We start from the raw sequence: 15,347 nt of genomic DNA, 5'->3' as shown, positions 1-15,347 counted from the left end.
TTCCAGAGTCTGCTCCTCTATAGCAGGGTCCATCAGTATCAGTGTCTTCATCACCATCTTCTTCTTATCATATCTGGTATTTACTGAGCTTTAACTATGTGCAAGGCCCCGTCTGAAGCTTTTTATCCGAAGTATCGAGATTGGAAGTTAGAGAAGGAAACTAAAGTTCAGAAAAGGATTATCATTCACCCAAGGTCATGCACACTTGCTAAGTGGTAAAGGTGACATTCGAACCAAATTGTATCTCGCCCCCATCCATGCTTCAAATTCAACGGTCTCTATAGGAGGCAGAGCTGGACCTGTTGCTCAGTAAGTCAGGCTGGGGAGGGAGAAGTCGGAGGTTGCTGGGAGGCTGCAGAGAGGGGGTGTGGCGTGGGTGGGCTGAGGCCAGATGCTGGGGAACATCTGTGCCCCAGAACAAATCTGCAGCCTCTCTTGATCTGAAGGGAGTTTCTGGCTCTCGCAGAACGGCTATACCCCTCTCACACTGGCTTCCTGTGCTGGAAAACCTCAGCTTGTCCACTGTCCCACTTCCAAGACCCGACACTTTTCAGCATGTCCTCTGATGCCCATTAAATCCTGGAGTCGTCCCAGGCAGGAGGGTGGCAGCACCGGGCCCAGACCTCCCATCTCATTCTCTAGCACACCTCCCTAGCCAGCTCATCTCCCCAGCAGATTCAATTAACCAATTTGATGCTACAGCTACAGAAGGCCAAGCAATTATGGAAAACAGACCAGGTGCCATGGAACTCACTCACAGAGCGGCCTGAGAGGCCTCCAAGCAGACAGCAGGGTGGGGTGGAAGCAGAACAGTATAGGCAAATGCTTGCCAGCCCAGGCTGCACAAGAGAACCACCTGGGAGCTTTGCAAAGTACAGCCCCTCCCCGAGGTGCAGATGCCCTGGCTGATTCCGTTGTTCTGGGCTAGGGCCTGGGCATCAGGATTAAGTCCCCACATAACAATGTGAATGTACAGACATTCACGCTATGTGGGTTCGGAAGTGGAATGGTGTGCAGAGGGATGGATCACTGCTGGACGGTCAGATCCTAACAGGTGGAGTGACTGTTACCCTGCTGCACTTCCCGCTCCCGCTCTGCCAACCCGCAGCATCAGCATCACTTGGGTGCTGCCAGAAATGCGGATCCCAGGCCCCACCCCAACTAACTCAGAATCTGCATTTTAGCGCCCCCTGGGAGATGCCTGTGCATGTTGAAGTTTCAGATGCCGTGTTCGCTGGCCCTAGCTAGAGACACTAAGAGTTGGCAGAAAGGAGTGCCAGTCGTTACCTGGTTGCCCTCCTCAGTGCTCTGCAGCTGCCCAGCACTGGTTACACTGATGGGCCCCTTTCTGAGCCTTGCCCAGGTCAATGCCTGCAGCAGCTGCCTTGAGAACTTTAATGGACAGATGGGCAGCAGTGCATGAGTCCTCTATCCTAACCCCTGGCAGCCTGCGTAGCTTCTAGGATGAAGCATGAAACCGGCCTTGACTTCTCTTCCAAACCTCAGTTTCCCGTCTGGGCTGGAGCCCTGCCTGATTGCTCCTCATCCCCCTGCAACCTTCAGCTCCCCACTCACAGGTCACCACCCCACTCCCCAGATGAGGCCAGGCACCCAGCAATATGTCCTGCCTCTCTCCTGCACTACCCTGAGGCCAATTCACAATTAAGTCATTATTGGTGTGGCATTTGATAATGTCTCTCTGTCCCCTGCTAGAATTAAGGTCGATGACAACATGTGCCACGAACGTCTGGTTCCCTAATGAACAAGTAGCACTAGTGAGGGGTCCCCAACCCCCGGGCCATGGACCAGCGCTGGTCGGGGCCTGTGAGGAACCGGGGGGCACAGTGGGAGTTGAGCTTGAATGTAATGCGCTGAAGCCATGCCCGCAGCCCAGGCCGTGGAAAAATTGTCTTCCATGAAACCAGTCCCTGGTGCCAAAAAGGTTGGGGAATACTGATCTAATGGACAGTGTGAGGCACACAGTAGGTGCTCAAAACAATCTGGTCTGTGGGGTCTGTCGCAATCTGGTCAGTCCTCGGTGAGGGGCCAGCCCTCAGCCTCTCCCATCCCCCACCGTCAGAGGTTGTCTGCGGGCAGCACCCACGGCTCCTGCTTCCTCTGGGCACTGGGAACCTTTCTGAAGCGAAGTGCCTCTTGACCAAGGTCACCAGAGGAGGAAGAGCTTCGAATGCTCTTCAGAAGGCCAGAGAGCCCAGGGTACTTAAGGGAAACCAAGGGAGGTTCAGGGCTAGAGAGGCAATGACATATATTTAGTTCCTTCTAACCTCGCGATTCCTCCCAAACCTCACCTCCAAGCAGGGTCTTCGTCTGATGCTGCGTGGGAGGGGAACAGGAAGGCAATATCCCACCCAGTTAAGGCTGTAAAGCAAGGTTTTCCTTCCCTTTGGGGGTTTTCCACAGAATCTCAGACTCTAAGTTGACAAAGGTGTAGAATATATTATTTAGTCATGTATCTATGCCCCATCATCTTTCAGAAGAGCTTTGTGACCTCTGGCTACACGAGTTTGGACTCCTTCAGGGAATAATAATCACAGCTAACACTTACGGAGCACTTCTGAGCTGGCACCACTCCACACCTTTACATACAGTGAGGCATTTTGGACTTGACAAAATCTACAGAAGCAAGGCCCATTATCCCCACTTCACAGATGAGCAGCTGAGTGGCCAAGGGAAGTGCCAAGGTCGCACAGCGAACCCCAGGCACCTGGCTCAGGGGTCTGGCCCCAAACCTCTGTACTTACCCTGTTCGAGTGGCAGTGAGAGAACAGTGACTTATCTTGGAAAAAACAGTTTGCAGGGGTCCAGCCTCAGTACTTGGGTACCACCCTGAACTGCTCAGAGGAATTTTGGATTCTGTGGACATCAAGATGCATTTCTTTCCTGTACCAACCAACCAACCTCCCTCCCTCCCTCCCTTCCTCTCTCTTTCTCTAAATTGTGGTAAGATGCACGTAACATAGTATGAACCACTTTAACCATTTCTTTAGGTAAACAATTCAGTGGTATAAGGACAACTCACACTGGTTGTGCAACCATCACCACTGTCCACCTCCAGAATCTTTTCATCTTCCCAAACTGAAAATCTGTCCCCACTAAACAATAACTCCCAACCCTCCTGCCTCCCCTCATCCCATAATAACCTCTATTCTACCGTCTGTCTCTATCAATTTGACTACTGTTGGTACTTGGTACTTCATACAGATGGAGTCACACAGTATTTCTGCTTTCATATCTGCTTATTTCTCTTAGCACAACGCCCTCAACGTTTATGCACGTTGGAACAGGTGTCAGAATCTCACTCCTTTTAAGGTGGAATAACATTCCGCCGTATGAACAGACCACATTTTGATCACCCATCCACTGATGGACACTGGGTTGCTCCCACCTCTTAGCTACCGTGGAAAATGCTGCTATGAGCAGGGGGTGCAGACACCTGAGTCCTGCTCTCGGTTCTTCTGGGTGTATACGCGAAAGTAAAATTGCGGAATCATAGATGGTAATTCTATTTTTAAAAGTCTGAACAGCCATCAGCAAGCTGCATTTTTTCTTCTTCTTTTCTTCTCTCCCCCTACTTCCGATCACAGCCCAGTAAGCGCAGTGGCCGAGCCCCCTGCACATTCCCTGACAGTGTTGCTATCTCAGGAGTGAGAGAGCAATTCCCCGTCTTTTCCTTAAAAATTTCAGCTGCAGAAATCACCTGACCGAAAATTACGGAACCCTCATCCCACACAGGAAAGGAACTGCTCAGAAAGCCCGGCCCGCCATCTAATTACAGGCTTCTTCCCAGGAGTCTTGGCAAATGCTTAAATTGCATATCAACCTTACTTTTGTTGTGAAGTGTTTAGAAACACGTTAATGGGCTGGGTTTCGGATCCTTAGCTTGGAGGTAACAGCTCTCTCCCCTAGTGGTTAAGTAAAGCAAGTCAGAACGTTACAGATTTGGATTCAGAAGAACAGTAGCTTTGTCTAGATATGCATCAGCTCGATTCTCATTCTTTCGTTATTCCAGCCAGTGCCCTTTAGGGAAAACGCTACCCCGGCTGGCCTCTCCACGCAGAGCTGTGGTTCTGAACCCGGACAGAGCATTGGAAACATCTGGGGTGCTTTAAAAATATAGATGTCCACGTAGAGCCCAGGACCCCACCTTAGTCCAGCTGAATCGGAGTCTCTGCAGTAGCGCATGGCCGTTGGTAGCATTTTAAAGTTCCCAGCGGACTCTGAAGTGCAGGCAGGGTCGAGCAGCCCTGCTTAAGGGGACAGGGAGGCCTGCAATCAGTCTTTCCTTGTCTACATTTTTTGGTTTATAGATTCTTAGAGAAGTCGGGGAGACAGAGAGAAGCGTGGATTTGTTGTTTCACTTATTTATTCATTCATTCATTGGTTGATTCTTGTATGTGCCCTGACCAGGGGTTGAACCTGCAACCTTGGTGTATCAAGTCGATGCTCTGAGTCACCTGGTTCAGGCCTATAAAAAGCACTTTCAATGGGCTTTTCACTTGAGGAGAGGGAACCCTGAGCTGGCGGCCCCAAACCCCAGTGTCTGAAAGAGAAGCATGTCTTCCGGGAAGGGACAGCAGGGGCCTGTGTGACAGGTGCAGCTGACGATGGCCCCCTCAGAGACGGAGGGTGGACCCAGAGGTGTGCGGGGTGGGGGGTTGGGAGGGCCGCTCCTGCCTGAGGCCCTGCCCTACTGGGTTCACATATGTGGTTCGAGGGTTTCCAGAAGCCTCTGAACTATATGCAAAATTTTTCTGTCCTCCTGGTTATTTGTCTAAGGAGCTCAGAAGCTCTGTCACACACCCCTCACTGCCCCCCAAAATGATGAATAACCTCTGCTTTTATCATGGTCTTCCGCATGGTGGTATTTTCATAATGCAGTTACTAAAAATAAAGTAAGATGCCTTCATATGTACATTCACCTGGAGGGACTGAATACATTCATTATTAATGACACAAAAGCAAGTCTCAGAGTGATGCCCACAGAATAAATAGTCTGGAAACACCCGCAAGAGCAGGGATGGTGTTTTAATTTTTTTTTTAAGAGATAGGGGAAGGGTGGAGGAAAGCAAAGGAAACATCCCAGTGAGAGAGAAACGCCATTTGGCTGCCTCCAGCCCGCGCCCCAACCAGGGACCAAACCCGCGACCCAGGCATGTGCTCTGACTAGGAACCGAAGCAGTGACCTTTTGCTCTGTGGGATAACGACACCCAACCAACTGAGCCCCATCAGTCAGGGCAGGAATGGTCTGTTCTGTTCACGGCGACATTCTACTACTTGGAAACAGTGCCCGGCGCAGAGAAGGTGCTTAATACACACTTCCTGAATTAATGAATACCTTTTTGAAAAAGCTGAATCCACTATAGATGTGGATGATGTCTATGTGAAGAAGGACAAGGGTGTAGAATGATACATACCGGGACATTAAAGGTGCTGACTCCAGGGAGAAGGGTCCGGAAGGGGGATGGGGGAGACAGTAAAACTTCCCTTTAATAAGAGCGATCAGTTACGGAGTGCCAGCTAGGTGTGAGGCACCGCGTCCAGCACTGACTGTGGATTCCTTCCTTGGATCCACACAGCAATCCCTGACAGTGATCCCCATTTTACAGATGAGAAAACCTAAGTACACAGGCTCTTGTGCGAGCCCGCAAAGCCAGGAGCTGGGCGCTGCCCCCCACAGCCTTGCTGATCCCTTGTCCGTATACATCCCTGGGTTATGTCACACATTGTAACAATCAGATGCTACATTTTCCATGAAATGTAACAGTGTCAGGGCTTTCCATGTGGGCACTCATCTCCTCCCACCTCTGTGACCCTCCTAGTCTGCAGGTGCCACCTTAAGTCCTTTATTCTCAGTAGGGACTTAGGAATCAATATTCTATGCGTGGATCCCAGTTTTGGTTCAATATAGAGTTGACCCTTGAACAAAGCGGGTGCTGGGTGCCCCACACTTTGGAGAACCCACACTTTGGTGTAACAAGTCAGCCCTTTACATCTGTGGATTCCTAACTGCAGAATGAAAATACAGTTGAACCTTGATCAACACAGGTTTGAATGGCATAGGTTCACGTACATGCAATTTTTTTCAATAAATACTAATTGAGTAAAGTATAAATAATAAATGCCTACTGAAATTAGTAAGTATTTATTGAATAAATAAGGTTCAACTGCAGTTTCCACTGCTTGCCCTCCACCATTTACAGATGCAATGAAACCACTGTCTTCCATCTTGACGTAAAATCTTGGGGAGAGCAGGGTGCTTGGACAGCAGCGACACAGGCTGCATCAGATAGAAGCGTCATATCTTCCTGGGGCAGGCACCCCTAACTGGCTGCAGACTCTGGGGTGACAGGCCCAGAGAAAGCTTAGCACCAACCTGCCTGGAGGGGTCTCGGAGCACAGAACATCTGTGGTCCTAATGATGAGAAAGACTGAGCTCATCAGAGAGATGCAAATTAAAACCACAATGAGATACCACTTTACACCGGTCAGAATGGCTATCATAAACAAAGCAACAAACAACAAATGTTGGAGAGGTTGTGGGGAAAAGGGGTCCTTAGTTCACTGTTGGTGGGATTGCAGACTGGTACAACCATTATGGAGAACAGTATGGAATTTTCTCAGAAAAATAAAAATCGACCTGCCTTTTGACCCAGCAATTCCACTGCTAGGATTATATCCCAAGAATCCTAAAACATCAATTTCAAAGAACCTTTGCACCACAATGTTCATAGCAGCACAATTTACAATAGCCAAGAGTTGGAAGCAACCTAGGTGCCCGTCAGTAAATGAATGGATCCAAAAATTGTGGTACATATACACAATGGAATTCTATGCTGCAGAGAGAAAGAAGGAGCTACTACCCTTTGCAACAACATGGATGGAACTGGAAAGCATTATGCTGAGTGAAATAGGCCAGGCATTGAAGGACAAATACCATATGATCTCACCTTTAACAGGAAGCTAAATAACAAAATAAACAAGCAAATAGAATAAAAACAAAGACACTAAAATAGAGAACAAGTGGGCAGCGACCAGAGGGGAGAGGGAAGGGAATTTAAGGGGAAAAACGAGGGAGGGATTTTGAAGAACAAGTATGAAAGACACAGGGATGAGGTCTGTGTGGAGGGGGGAGGGGAGGGAGGTGGGGAGACGGGGCGGAGGGGGGTTGGGATGGGAGAAATTGACAAAAAAAAACTGTACTTGAAAAATAACTCAATAAATTAAAAAAAAAAAAAGAAAGACTGAGCTCCTGCAGAGGAAGCTGTGCATGCCAGGGTTTCTCAGTCGTGGCCTGACTTCTTGGGAGACCCGAAGCCAAGATTCTAGCCTAGATCTAAACAGATGAGAGCTTCTAATCGCCCTGGAGCTGGACTCCTCCACGTATGACGTCAGATCCTCAAGGCCAGCACCACCTTGGTGCTTGAAGAAATGCAGGGCCTTTGATCTTAGGAGCTAACAAGGCCAAAGATAATCCTTCTCTACCAGCTTGAGGCATAGAGTGGGTTGTTTATGTTTTAAGCCTCAGTCCCCGGCCCTGTAAATTGATGAGGATAATACGGACTTGACAGGGTAGGTTCTAATGAATATTAGGAGTAATATCAGGGAAGCGCTTGCCGTGAACAGGACACAGGAGACAATCACCATTACTTCTAGGACTCTAACCATGTTGCTGTGGGCAGCTTCGAAAATGACTCCCAAAGAGCCCTTATCTCCCGGTATTCCTGCCCTTGTATAATCCCCTCCCCTTGAGTGTGAGCTGGACCAAGTAAATTGCTTCTGATGAATAAAAGGGACAGGGTGTCATTTGTGAGTTTAGCTTATAAAAAGTCTGTGGCTTCCTTCTTGCTCATCCTGTTTTGTTCTCTCACTTGCCCACTCTGGTGGAAGTCGCCTGCCATGTTGTGACTTGCCTGACAGCGAAGCCTGTGTGGTGAAGAACCAAGGAAGGCCCGCCGGCCAGCACCCGGGAGGGCACTCAGGCCCCCAGCCTAACAGCCTGTGAGAAACTGAGTTCTGCCAACAACCCCGAGTGAGCTGGAAAACAAACCCTCCCCCACTGGAGCCTCAGCCGAAACCTTGACAGCAGCCTGTCAGAGAACTTTGGCCAGAGGTCCCCAGCAAAGAAAGGCACGCCTGAATTCCTGACTCGTGGGAACTAAGAGATACTATGTTCACCGTTTCAAGTCACTGAATTTTAGGGTGGTTTGTTATGCAGCAGTGGATAACTAATATACCCTGTAAACAGTAGATTAAACTCAAGTAGAAGGGCACGTGGAGTCTCTACTTACACGCCGGATGGTCTCGGAAGCCTTTGAAAATCCTCCTCTCTGAGGGTTCTGAGGCCCCTAGTTTCTCCTGCTTCTCCGTTAGGCTGTAAACTACTTGATTAATATCATGAAAGCTTATACCATGAGTACTTGTTATTATGCCAAAGTTGTAAGTCACTTAATCTTTACAACAAACCTAGAGAGTAAATACTATTATTACACGTGTCTTGTAGATGAAGAAAATGACGCTCAGAGGGGTGAGGCTGCCCAAGGCTTCAGGAATTATGAGAAACATGCCAGGAAACGTGCTTCCGAAGTTTACATTTGAAACAATTATGCTGTGTGACTCTAAGAGTCTTGCTCAAGTTCATAAACATCAGGTAGATTCAAACCTGGGTAGCTGAACACCAGATGTGAAGGTTTTAAACATTACCCTCTCTGGCACCTTCTACCCCTAGGATAATAAGTTGAACACACCTCACCTGGGGCGTCAGCAGGGTCTACCTACCTGTAAACACTAGGCTAGCATTTTCCAGTTCTTCTTGGGGAACTTTGAAGCTGAAGGATTCATTATAGAATGGATCAATTGTGCCTCTTAAGAAGGATGTCTTCTTTGTTTTCACAAGCTTGAGTCCATGTACCAGCTGGATTTTCACAAAGGGGTCTGAGAATTGGATACAATGTCACAGAATGTTACAGATCAGGAAACCCATCCATCCCTCCATTCAACTTTTCATCTATTCTTCCTTCCTTCCTTCCTTCCTTCCTTCCTTCCTTCCTTCCTTCCTTCCTTCCATCTATCATCTTCCCAGCTACCTGCCAGCCCAACTACCTACCCACCCTTTCAGCTATTTTCCTTCAATCCACCCATTTTCCCATCCACACCTCCTCTCATCATCCATTTCCCCTCTATCTATTTTTCATTCCCCCTTTTCCCTTCCTCTCCTCCTCCAGCCACCCTGTATTTACTGAGCTCCTCTCATGTGTGAGGCATTTTACAGGTAAAGAAACAGAAGACTCAAGGTGAGAAATGATTGGCTTGCGATCTGGCTAGTGGAGAAAGTGCCAGATCTAGGGCCTGGTCTGGCTTTTTTTCCTGGACACCCATCATCATGCCATTAAGCCCAGAGCCCACAGACAGAGTAGAGATGGCAGAGTTATAACTACCATTTTTTTTATCACTTTATAGCTTACAAAGAGATTCATGTACATTATCCAACTGAAGGTTGTTTAAACAGCCCAATGAGATGAATACTGTTACGATGTCAGTTTTTCAGATGGAGACACTGAGGCTTTTAGAGGTTAAGTAACTTCCCCAAGGCACATTATTTGCAAGCAATAGAGAATGGGACTCGGTTGGAGGTAGCTGGACTCCGACACCCTTAAATCATTCCTCACACTGACTCTCCCGCTGCGGTGCGTCCGAAACTCTCCGGCCTCCACACCGTTCCTTCCACGGGCCCCTGCGAAACCTGGTTTTTGTAAAGTGGTTTCGGGGAATGCAAGCTGTCTTCTAAATTCAGCTGTCACCTTAGAGCAAAAGTAATTTATTTTAGCCACTGCTCTTAGAGAAGACAGTATTTCTGCCACTGAGCTGAAGAGATCCCAGCCACCATGGCTGCTTTCATGATAATATCCTTGCTGTCTTGAGAGAAGCTACTTACAGATGGAATGTAATCTGTTCCTGTTCATTAAAAGTCATATTTGAATTTGGTTTGCTATAAAATAGATACTTTAAATATAACAGTCTTTTCAGAGCTGGGATTTATAAAGATTTATGGTACACTTGAAATGAGTTGGGGAAAAGCCTTAGGGTGCATACACCACTCTCACAGATTTAGGATTCATGGACAATGCACACTAATGCCTCCTGGAGGACAGTGTCTCTATTGCAGGCATAGCAACTGGAAAGGCAAGCCACTTCCTCTGGGCTGCCTGTGTACAAAGAGGATCTAGATTTCAGTAGTTATCACACCCGGTCTCAGTCAAATCCCCAGTTCAAATGGGGTTATGTCTGAGGTGGCATCATTTACCTGCCTCATTTTAAAAGATATCTGATTATTTATTGTTCCTCTTGAAATAACATCTAGTTCTGTAACGGGGTGCAGAGTGAGGGGTCCTTAAAGTCCCCACGGCCCATGGCTGGGGGATGGGGGAAAGAGATGATACAGTATTTAAGATACTTTGTGTAACAAAACGGCAAGCTAACAGCTCTGCTACCGCCCAGTGAAAGTTGTCTGCGACTCTGAGAGCACTCAGGGACTTGTGACACAGCTAGGGGAGCTGAATGCCCTCCCCGGAAGCCCCTGTGTCACAGGAGCTCTTGCCCTGACTGAAGATGGCAGCCGAGAGAGGACAGAAGGGAAACTGGCAAATGTGGCACACTGTGGGAGAGCTGGATAGGAGGTCATGTAGGAAGCTCCTGGTCAGGATTTAAACTAAGAGTGGGCAGAGAGAGTAAGGCTGGTCCACCAGGAGAGCTGAGAGAGAAGGCAGCAGCTGCGCCAGGCTGTAGTGAAGAGGGCAGCCCTGTGAGAGATTCAGCCATGCTGCCCGTGGTGAGGGGGGAAGCAGCAGCGGAGAAGGAGAGCAGGGCCTGCTGCCGCTGACTGTGCCTGCTCTAGCCACCGAAGGCACCAAGGACCTGCTGCTTCACAGACCTGGACTCTCGGGACTCAGGACATACAGAAAGGCCACTTTTTTGGGACTTGTGCCTTCCTGGACTTCACCGTGACCCAGTGCAACACAGCACATGCTTTCCTGGACTATTACAGAAGGCTGAGGACAACGTACCCCAGATCCTGAAGGGGAGAGCTGCTGCGAGAGGATGGAGACTTTGAAACCCACCACTCACTCCAGAGGGGATGGAGACCTGTTTGCACAGCTGGCTTAAGAACAGATACGAACAGGGGAAACTACTGGGCTTGGCCTACAGCCTGGTGGGGAGCAAGGGAAGTGCTGGGAGAACACTCGTGGGAGAACAGGGCTCTGAGCAGGAGAGCTCCCAGCCCCGAGGTCTCACTCCTGCAAATAAGACCTGTTTCCTCCAACACTAACTGTTGGGTCATGTGTCAAGGCGCCAAGTGCACAGGCCCTGCTTTGCTGGGTTACACTTCTGGATACTGTCTATCTTCATAGGGTCTTATCTTTTTTGTCTGAATCCTTATCTGAGGATATGTTTATTGATTTTAGAGAGAGAGGAAGGGCGAGAAAAAGAAACATCCCTGTGAGAAACACTGACGGGTTGCCTCCCACGCACACCCCAACCAGATATCGAACCCACAACCTGGGATGTGCCCTGACAGGGAATTGAACCTGAAACCTTTTAGAGCCCGGGACAACACTCCAACCCACTGAGCCACCTGGCCAGGGCAGGTCTTATCTTATTAACAGTATCCAGGATGCAGAATAAAAAGAAAATCGGGTCCTTTGTGTGAAAAAGAAAAAACACATGCCTCTTGAAGAAATGGGGAAGGAGGGAGGGAGGCGCACCGCACCTGAACCTTGGCTCACATCTGTCTGAAGAAGTTGCTTGGCTCGAATGACGTCAACATTTAGTCTCCCCGCACTTGGGAGATAATTCAGTGACAGAAGCAGCTCCCCCAGCTCCACTTCATTCTGCAGAGAAAGGAAATAATTGAGAAGTTGCTTTTTTTTCTTTTATTTTGCACCTCACCTGCAGGAAATTGATCCCAGAAGCTCACAATCGGGCTTCTGTGGATGGATCAGTGGACAGAGGGTACCTCTTCCTTCCTTTGACTTCTTTTAGCCTCTGACCCAGGTTTTTTTTTTTTTTTTTCTCTCAGAAAGTTTTTCTGCTCTTAGAACTCCTAACAGCAGCAACAACATAGTGAGGACAAAGGTGTGAATAGTGATAATAATAAATAAATACCACAGGTCAATCAAGTATTGTGCTAGACACTTTACAGGAAATAACTGGTTCAATCTCTATAATGAGCCTGTGAGATATGAGTGTCATTCCCATTTAACAGGTGAGGACACAGGCTCAGACAGCTGGAAAGTGGTAGTGCCCACATTTGGACACAGGGAGACTTCATTCCAGGTATTCTGACCACTGTGGTTAATAATCTGGATTTTTAAAATTAGTGGAGATTCTCCTTACAAACAACATCACCGTCACTCATTTGCATTCTTGGTATTGTACGTTTGTTAACTGCTAAGTGGGGAAGACAATGCTGGCTTCCCCCTTAGGCAGAATCAGTATGTGCTCTGGCCCCCTAGAAGAAGGGAACACCCCTCCATTCAAATAAAAAAGAGAAATAGTATTTTTTTTGCAAGAATGGGATATTTGGTATTTCAGAAATATTACTGACATAATCATTGTGAGAACGTTAGACCATTGCTATGATTTACAACGGGCAATTATTATCTTGATCAATATGATGAGAAGCTCCGTGATCTTCAGGGCTTATGGCACCAACCTCACACCTTAACCCGGCCCCGGAGAAAGTGGAGGGGCCTCACATTCTCGGCCCCAGTATGTGTGACACATATGAACAATGGCAACCAGAAGGCATCAAAAACTGCAGCTCTAAACAACCAGGGGGCAAAACTGTTCCTGAAAGGTTCCTGAAGCCAGTACCTTCTTAGCCTCTCTCCCCTAGAAGATGCCACATTTAAATGCTGACCAGAAGCCAACTGGTAAGAAACTCAGGCTACGGGGAAAGCAGGACCAGCCATTTCCCAACCTGACTCCTCCCCTGAAGGACCAGGAAATTCATGGTGAACTTTGTGGACATTTATGAAGTATTGGCATATTACATTTATATCAACCTGGGGCAATTTTATCCCCCCACTCCCACTCCCCATCTCCAGGGACATTTGGCCATGTCAGGAGACATTTTTGGTTGTCACAAGTGGGAAGAGGGTTGTTTCTCATGCTCACTGGGTGGAGGCCAGGAATGCTACTAAGCATCTTGCAAAGTGCAGGGCACCCTGGCTCCCAACACAGAACGGCCTGGCCCCAAACTTCAGTAGTACTCAGGCTGAGAAATCTCAGTTAAACCTCTGACTCTTGGGCTGGTTGAGACTCTTATACATGATTCTAGTCTGAACAAGTGTTAAAAGCAACCAAGGGCTGAATTTTTCTCCAGACCAAAAAAACTCAGAGCACCAGCTACAAGCTAAAGACCAAGCTTCAGTTTCCATCCTTCCACTTCCTCCTAGAGCTTCCTTTGCTGCGAACAGACACCCAGGCACCGGGCAAAACTTTTCCCAGGAAGTAGGCTCAGCTGCCCCAAGGAGAACGGACTGCTCATTCTGAAAGCATCTCCAGCCCTCCCTCCCATCCAGATTTAGTCATGTAAGGTTGTCCTGTCAGACCTGCAATAATTTGGTCCAAAGTTCTAGGTTTAAAGAGGAAAACTGAACCAGGCCACTGTCTCACTTTCCTGCTAACACCTCCACTGATCTTAGAATGAAATCCAAAATCCTTAGCCTAGTCTGCAACAGTGCCATTTTGGGCTAAATCATTCATTTTTTTTTTGGGGGGGTGTCATTGTGCATTGTAGGATGTTCAACAGCAGCCCTGGTCTCTACCCCCTAGATGCCAAAAGCCTTCTATCCCCCAGTTGTGACAATCCAAAACGTCCTTAGACATCACCAAACGTCCCGAGGGAAAAATCACCCAACTGAGAACCACGGGGCTACCAGTATGGAAATAATTTGGCCTTGCCCACATCTCAGACCTCAACCAGCAGCCATAACAGTCTTCTTTCTACTTCTTGAAAAAAAAAAAAGACATCTGGCCTCAGGGCTGGCACCTGTGCTGTGCCTCCGCTTGGGAACCTGAAATGTCGCCTCCTCGTACAAGGTTTCCACCAGCACCCAGTGGAAAAAGAGTTCCCTGCCTCCATCGCTTTCCATCACACCGCCTTGTTTCATTTCTTTCCTGGCACGTTGTCCTTATCAGACATTTTTTCATTTTCTGTAAAGGCAGAGACAGCGTCCATCTCTCCACCACCACACTCACAGCACCTGGACAACTTCAGCAGACGACCGTGAGAACCAGCTGTGCAGCCCCAACACGGTGGCTCTGTGGCCACGTCACGGTCCCAGAGGAGTCACGGGCGTGATGTCTGTCACCTGCCCTATCCAACCTCCAGAGACAGGTGGGAGAGGCGGGAGAAGGGACTGGGGGCCACGCCTGCTTTTTTCCCTTCTCAAGGCAATGTCACAAATACACAGGCGTCGTTTCCTTTCTCAAGATCTTGATGAGCTTAATTTGGTTGAGCCACGCGGGGTAGCTTGGGAGAACTGAAATAGATTGTAAATTACTCAAATGAATCCAGAAGGCACCCTGCAAGCTCCTAGCAGCCGGCTGGTGCAAATGCTCCGCTCTCTTCCCAGACTAAAATGTTCCCTCCCTGCAGCCTTTGAACACAGCTAAGTTCTAATCAATAAAAAAGAAATCAAAGAAAACCATTTGGGACAAAAGGCACTTTCTGGGGAAAACAGCAGCCTGGCTCTCCTCCCGCCATACTTCCTTTGAAGTGCCTCTAAAGGGCTCTCCAGAGCGGAGGGTTTCAGGTGTGTGCGCACAACTTTTACCGATGTGGGAACACAGCTGCTCTGAGCTCCCGCCTTTGTTCCCAGGGTTGGAAGAAACAGTGTGTCTCCAGGTAGCGCACAAACAACACTAAAACAGGAATGCATTTGTAAAAAACAAGATCCAGTCACGATCCCAGCCCTTCACACCTTCCATCGAGTGCTCTCTTGCCTCCAGCCCAGCCCACTCAGGGTTTTCCCAGTCCTCGTCCACACGGCCGTCAAACCTGGCCGCACGGACAGCACAGGCCAATTCTGACATCTCCCCACCCCCTTTCAACTTAAACAGACGTGCACTTTCCATGGTACTGCCTAGACATGTGGAGTATAATTTTAATATCTACATAGAATATTTCCATTAGGCTGAAACTATAATTTAATACTTTCCTGTTGTTAGGTACTTAGGCTGTTTTTAATGAGCTAAAATAGGGCACTTTGATATCTAAATAAATAAATATATATATATACACACATTAGTATATATATTTAAG

At 48.1% G+C, this 15,347-nt stretch overlaps 1 protein-coding gene across 9 annotated transcripts in view; it reads right to left on the bottom strand.

Annotated features, from left to right (window-relative positions):
* Nucleotides 1-15,347, bottom strand: part of SYT17 (synaptotagmin 17) — a 72,591-nt gene that overhangs the window by 21,342 nt on the left and 35,902 nt on the right. For all 9 annotated transcript variants that reach the window (XM_037153130.2, XM_053672184.1, XM_053672185.1 and 6 more), the window contains 2 exons: nt 11,787-11,907; nt 8,798-8,953 (listed from right to left, as the gene is read on the bottom strand). In XM_037153130.2, the coding sequence (XP_037009025.1) occupies nt 8,798-8,953; nt 11,787-11,907 (277 nt within the window). The remainder of the gene's footprint in view (nt 1-8,797; nt 8,954-11,786; nt 11,908-15,347) is intronic.

Source organism: Artibeus jamaicensis, unplaced genomic scaffold, assembly GCF_021234435.1.
Source record: "Artibeus jamaicensis isolate MK-2021 breed Jamaican fruit bat unplaced genomic scaffold, CSHL_Jam_final contig_729, whole genome shotgun sequence".
Lineage (NCBI taxonomy): Eukaryota > Metazoa > Chordata > Mammalia > Chiroptera > Phyllostomidae > Artibeus > Artibeus jamaicensis.
The sequence above is the reverse complement of the archived record's forward strand: the minus strand, read 5'-3'. Positions and strand labels throughout refer to the sequence as shown.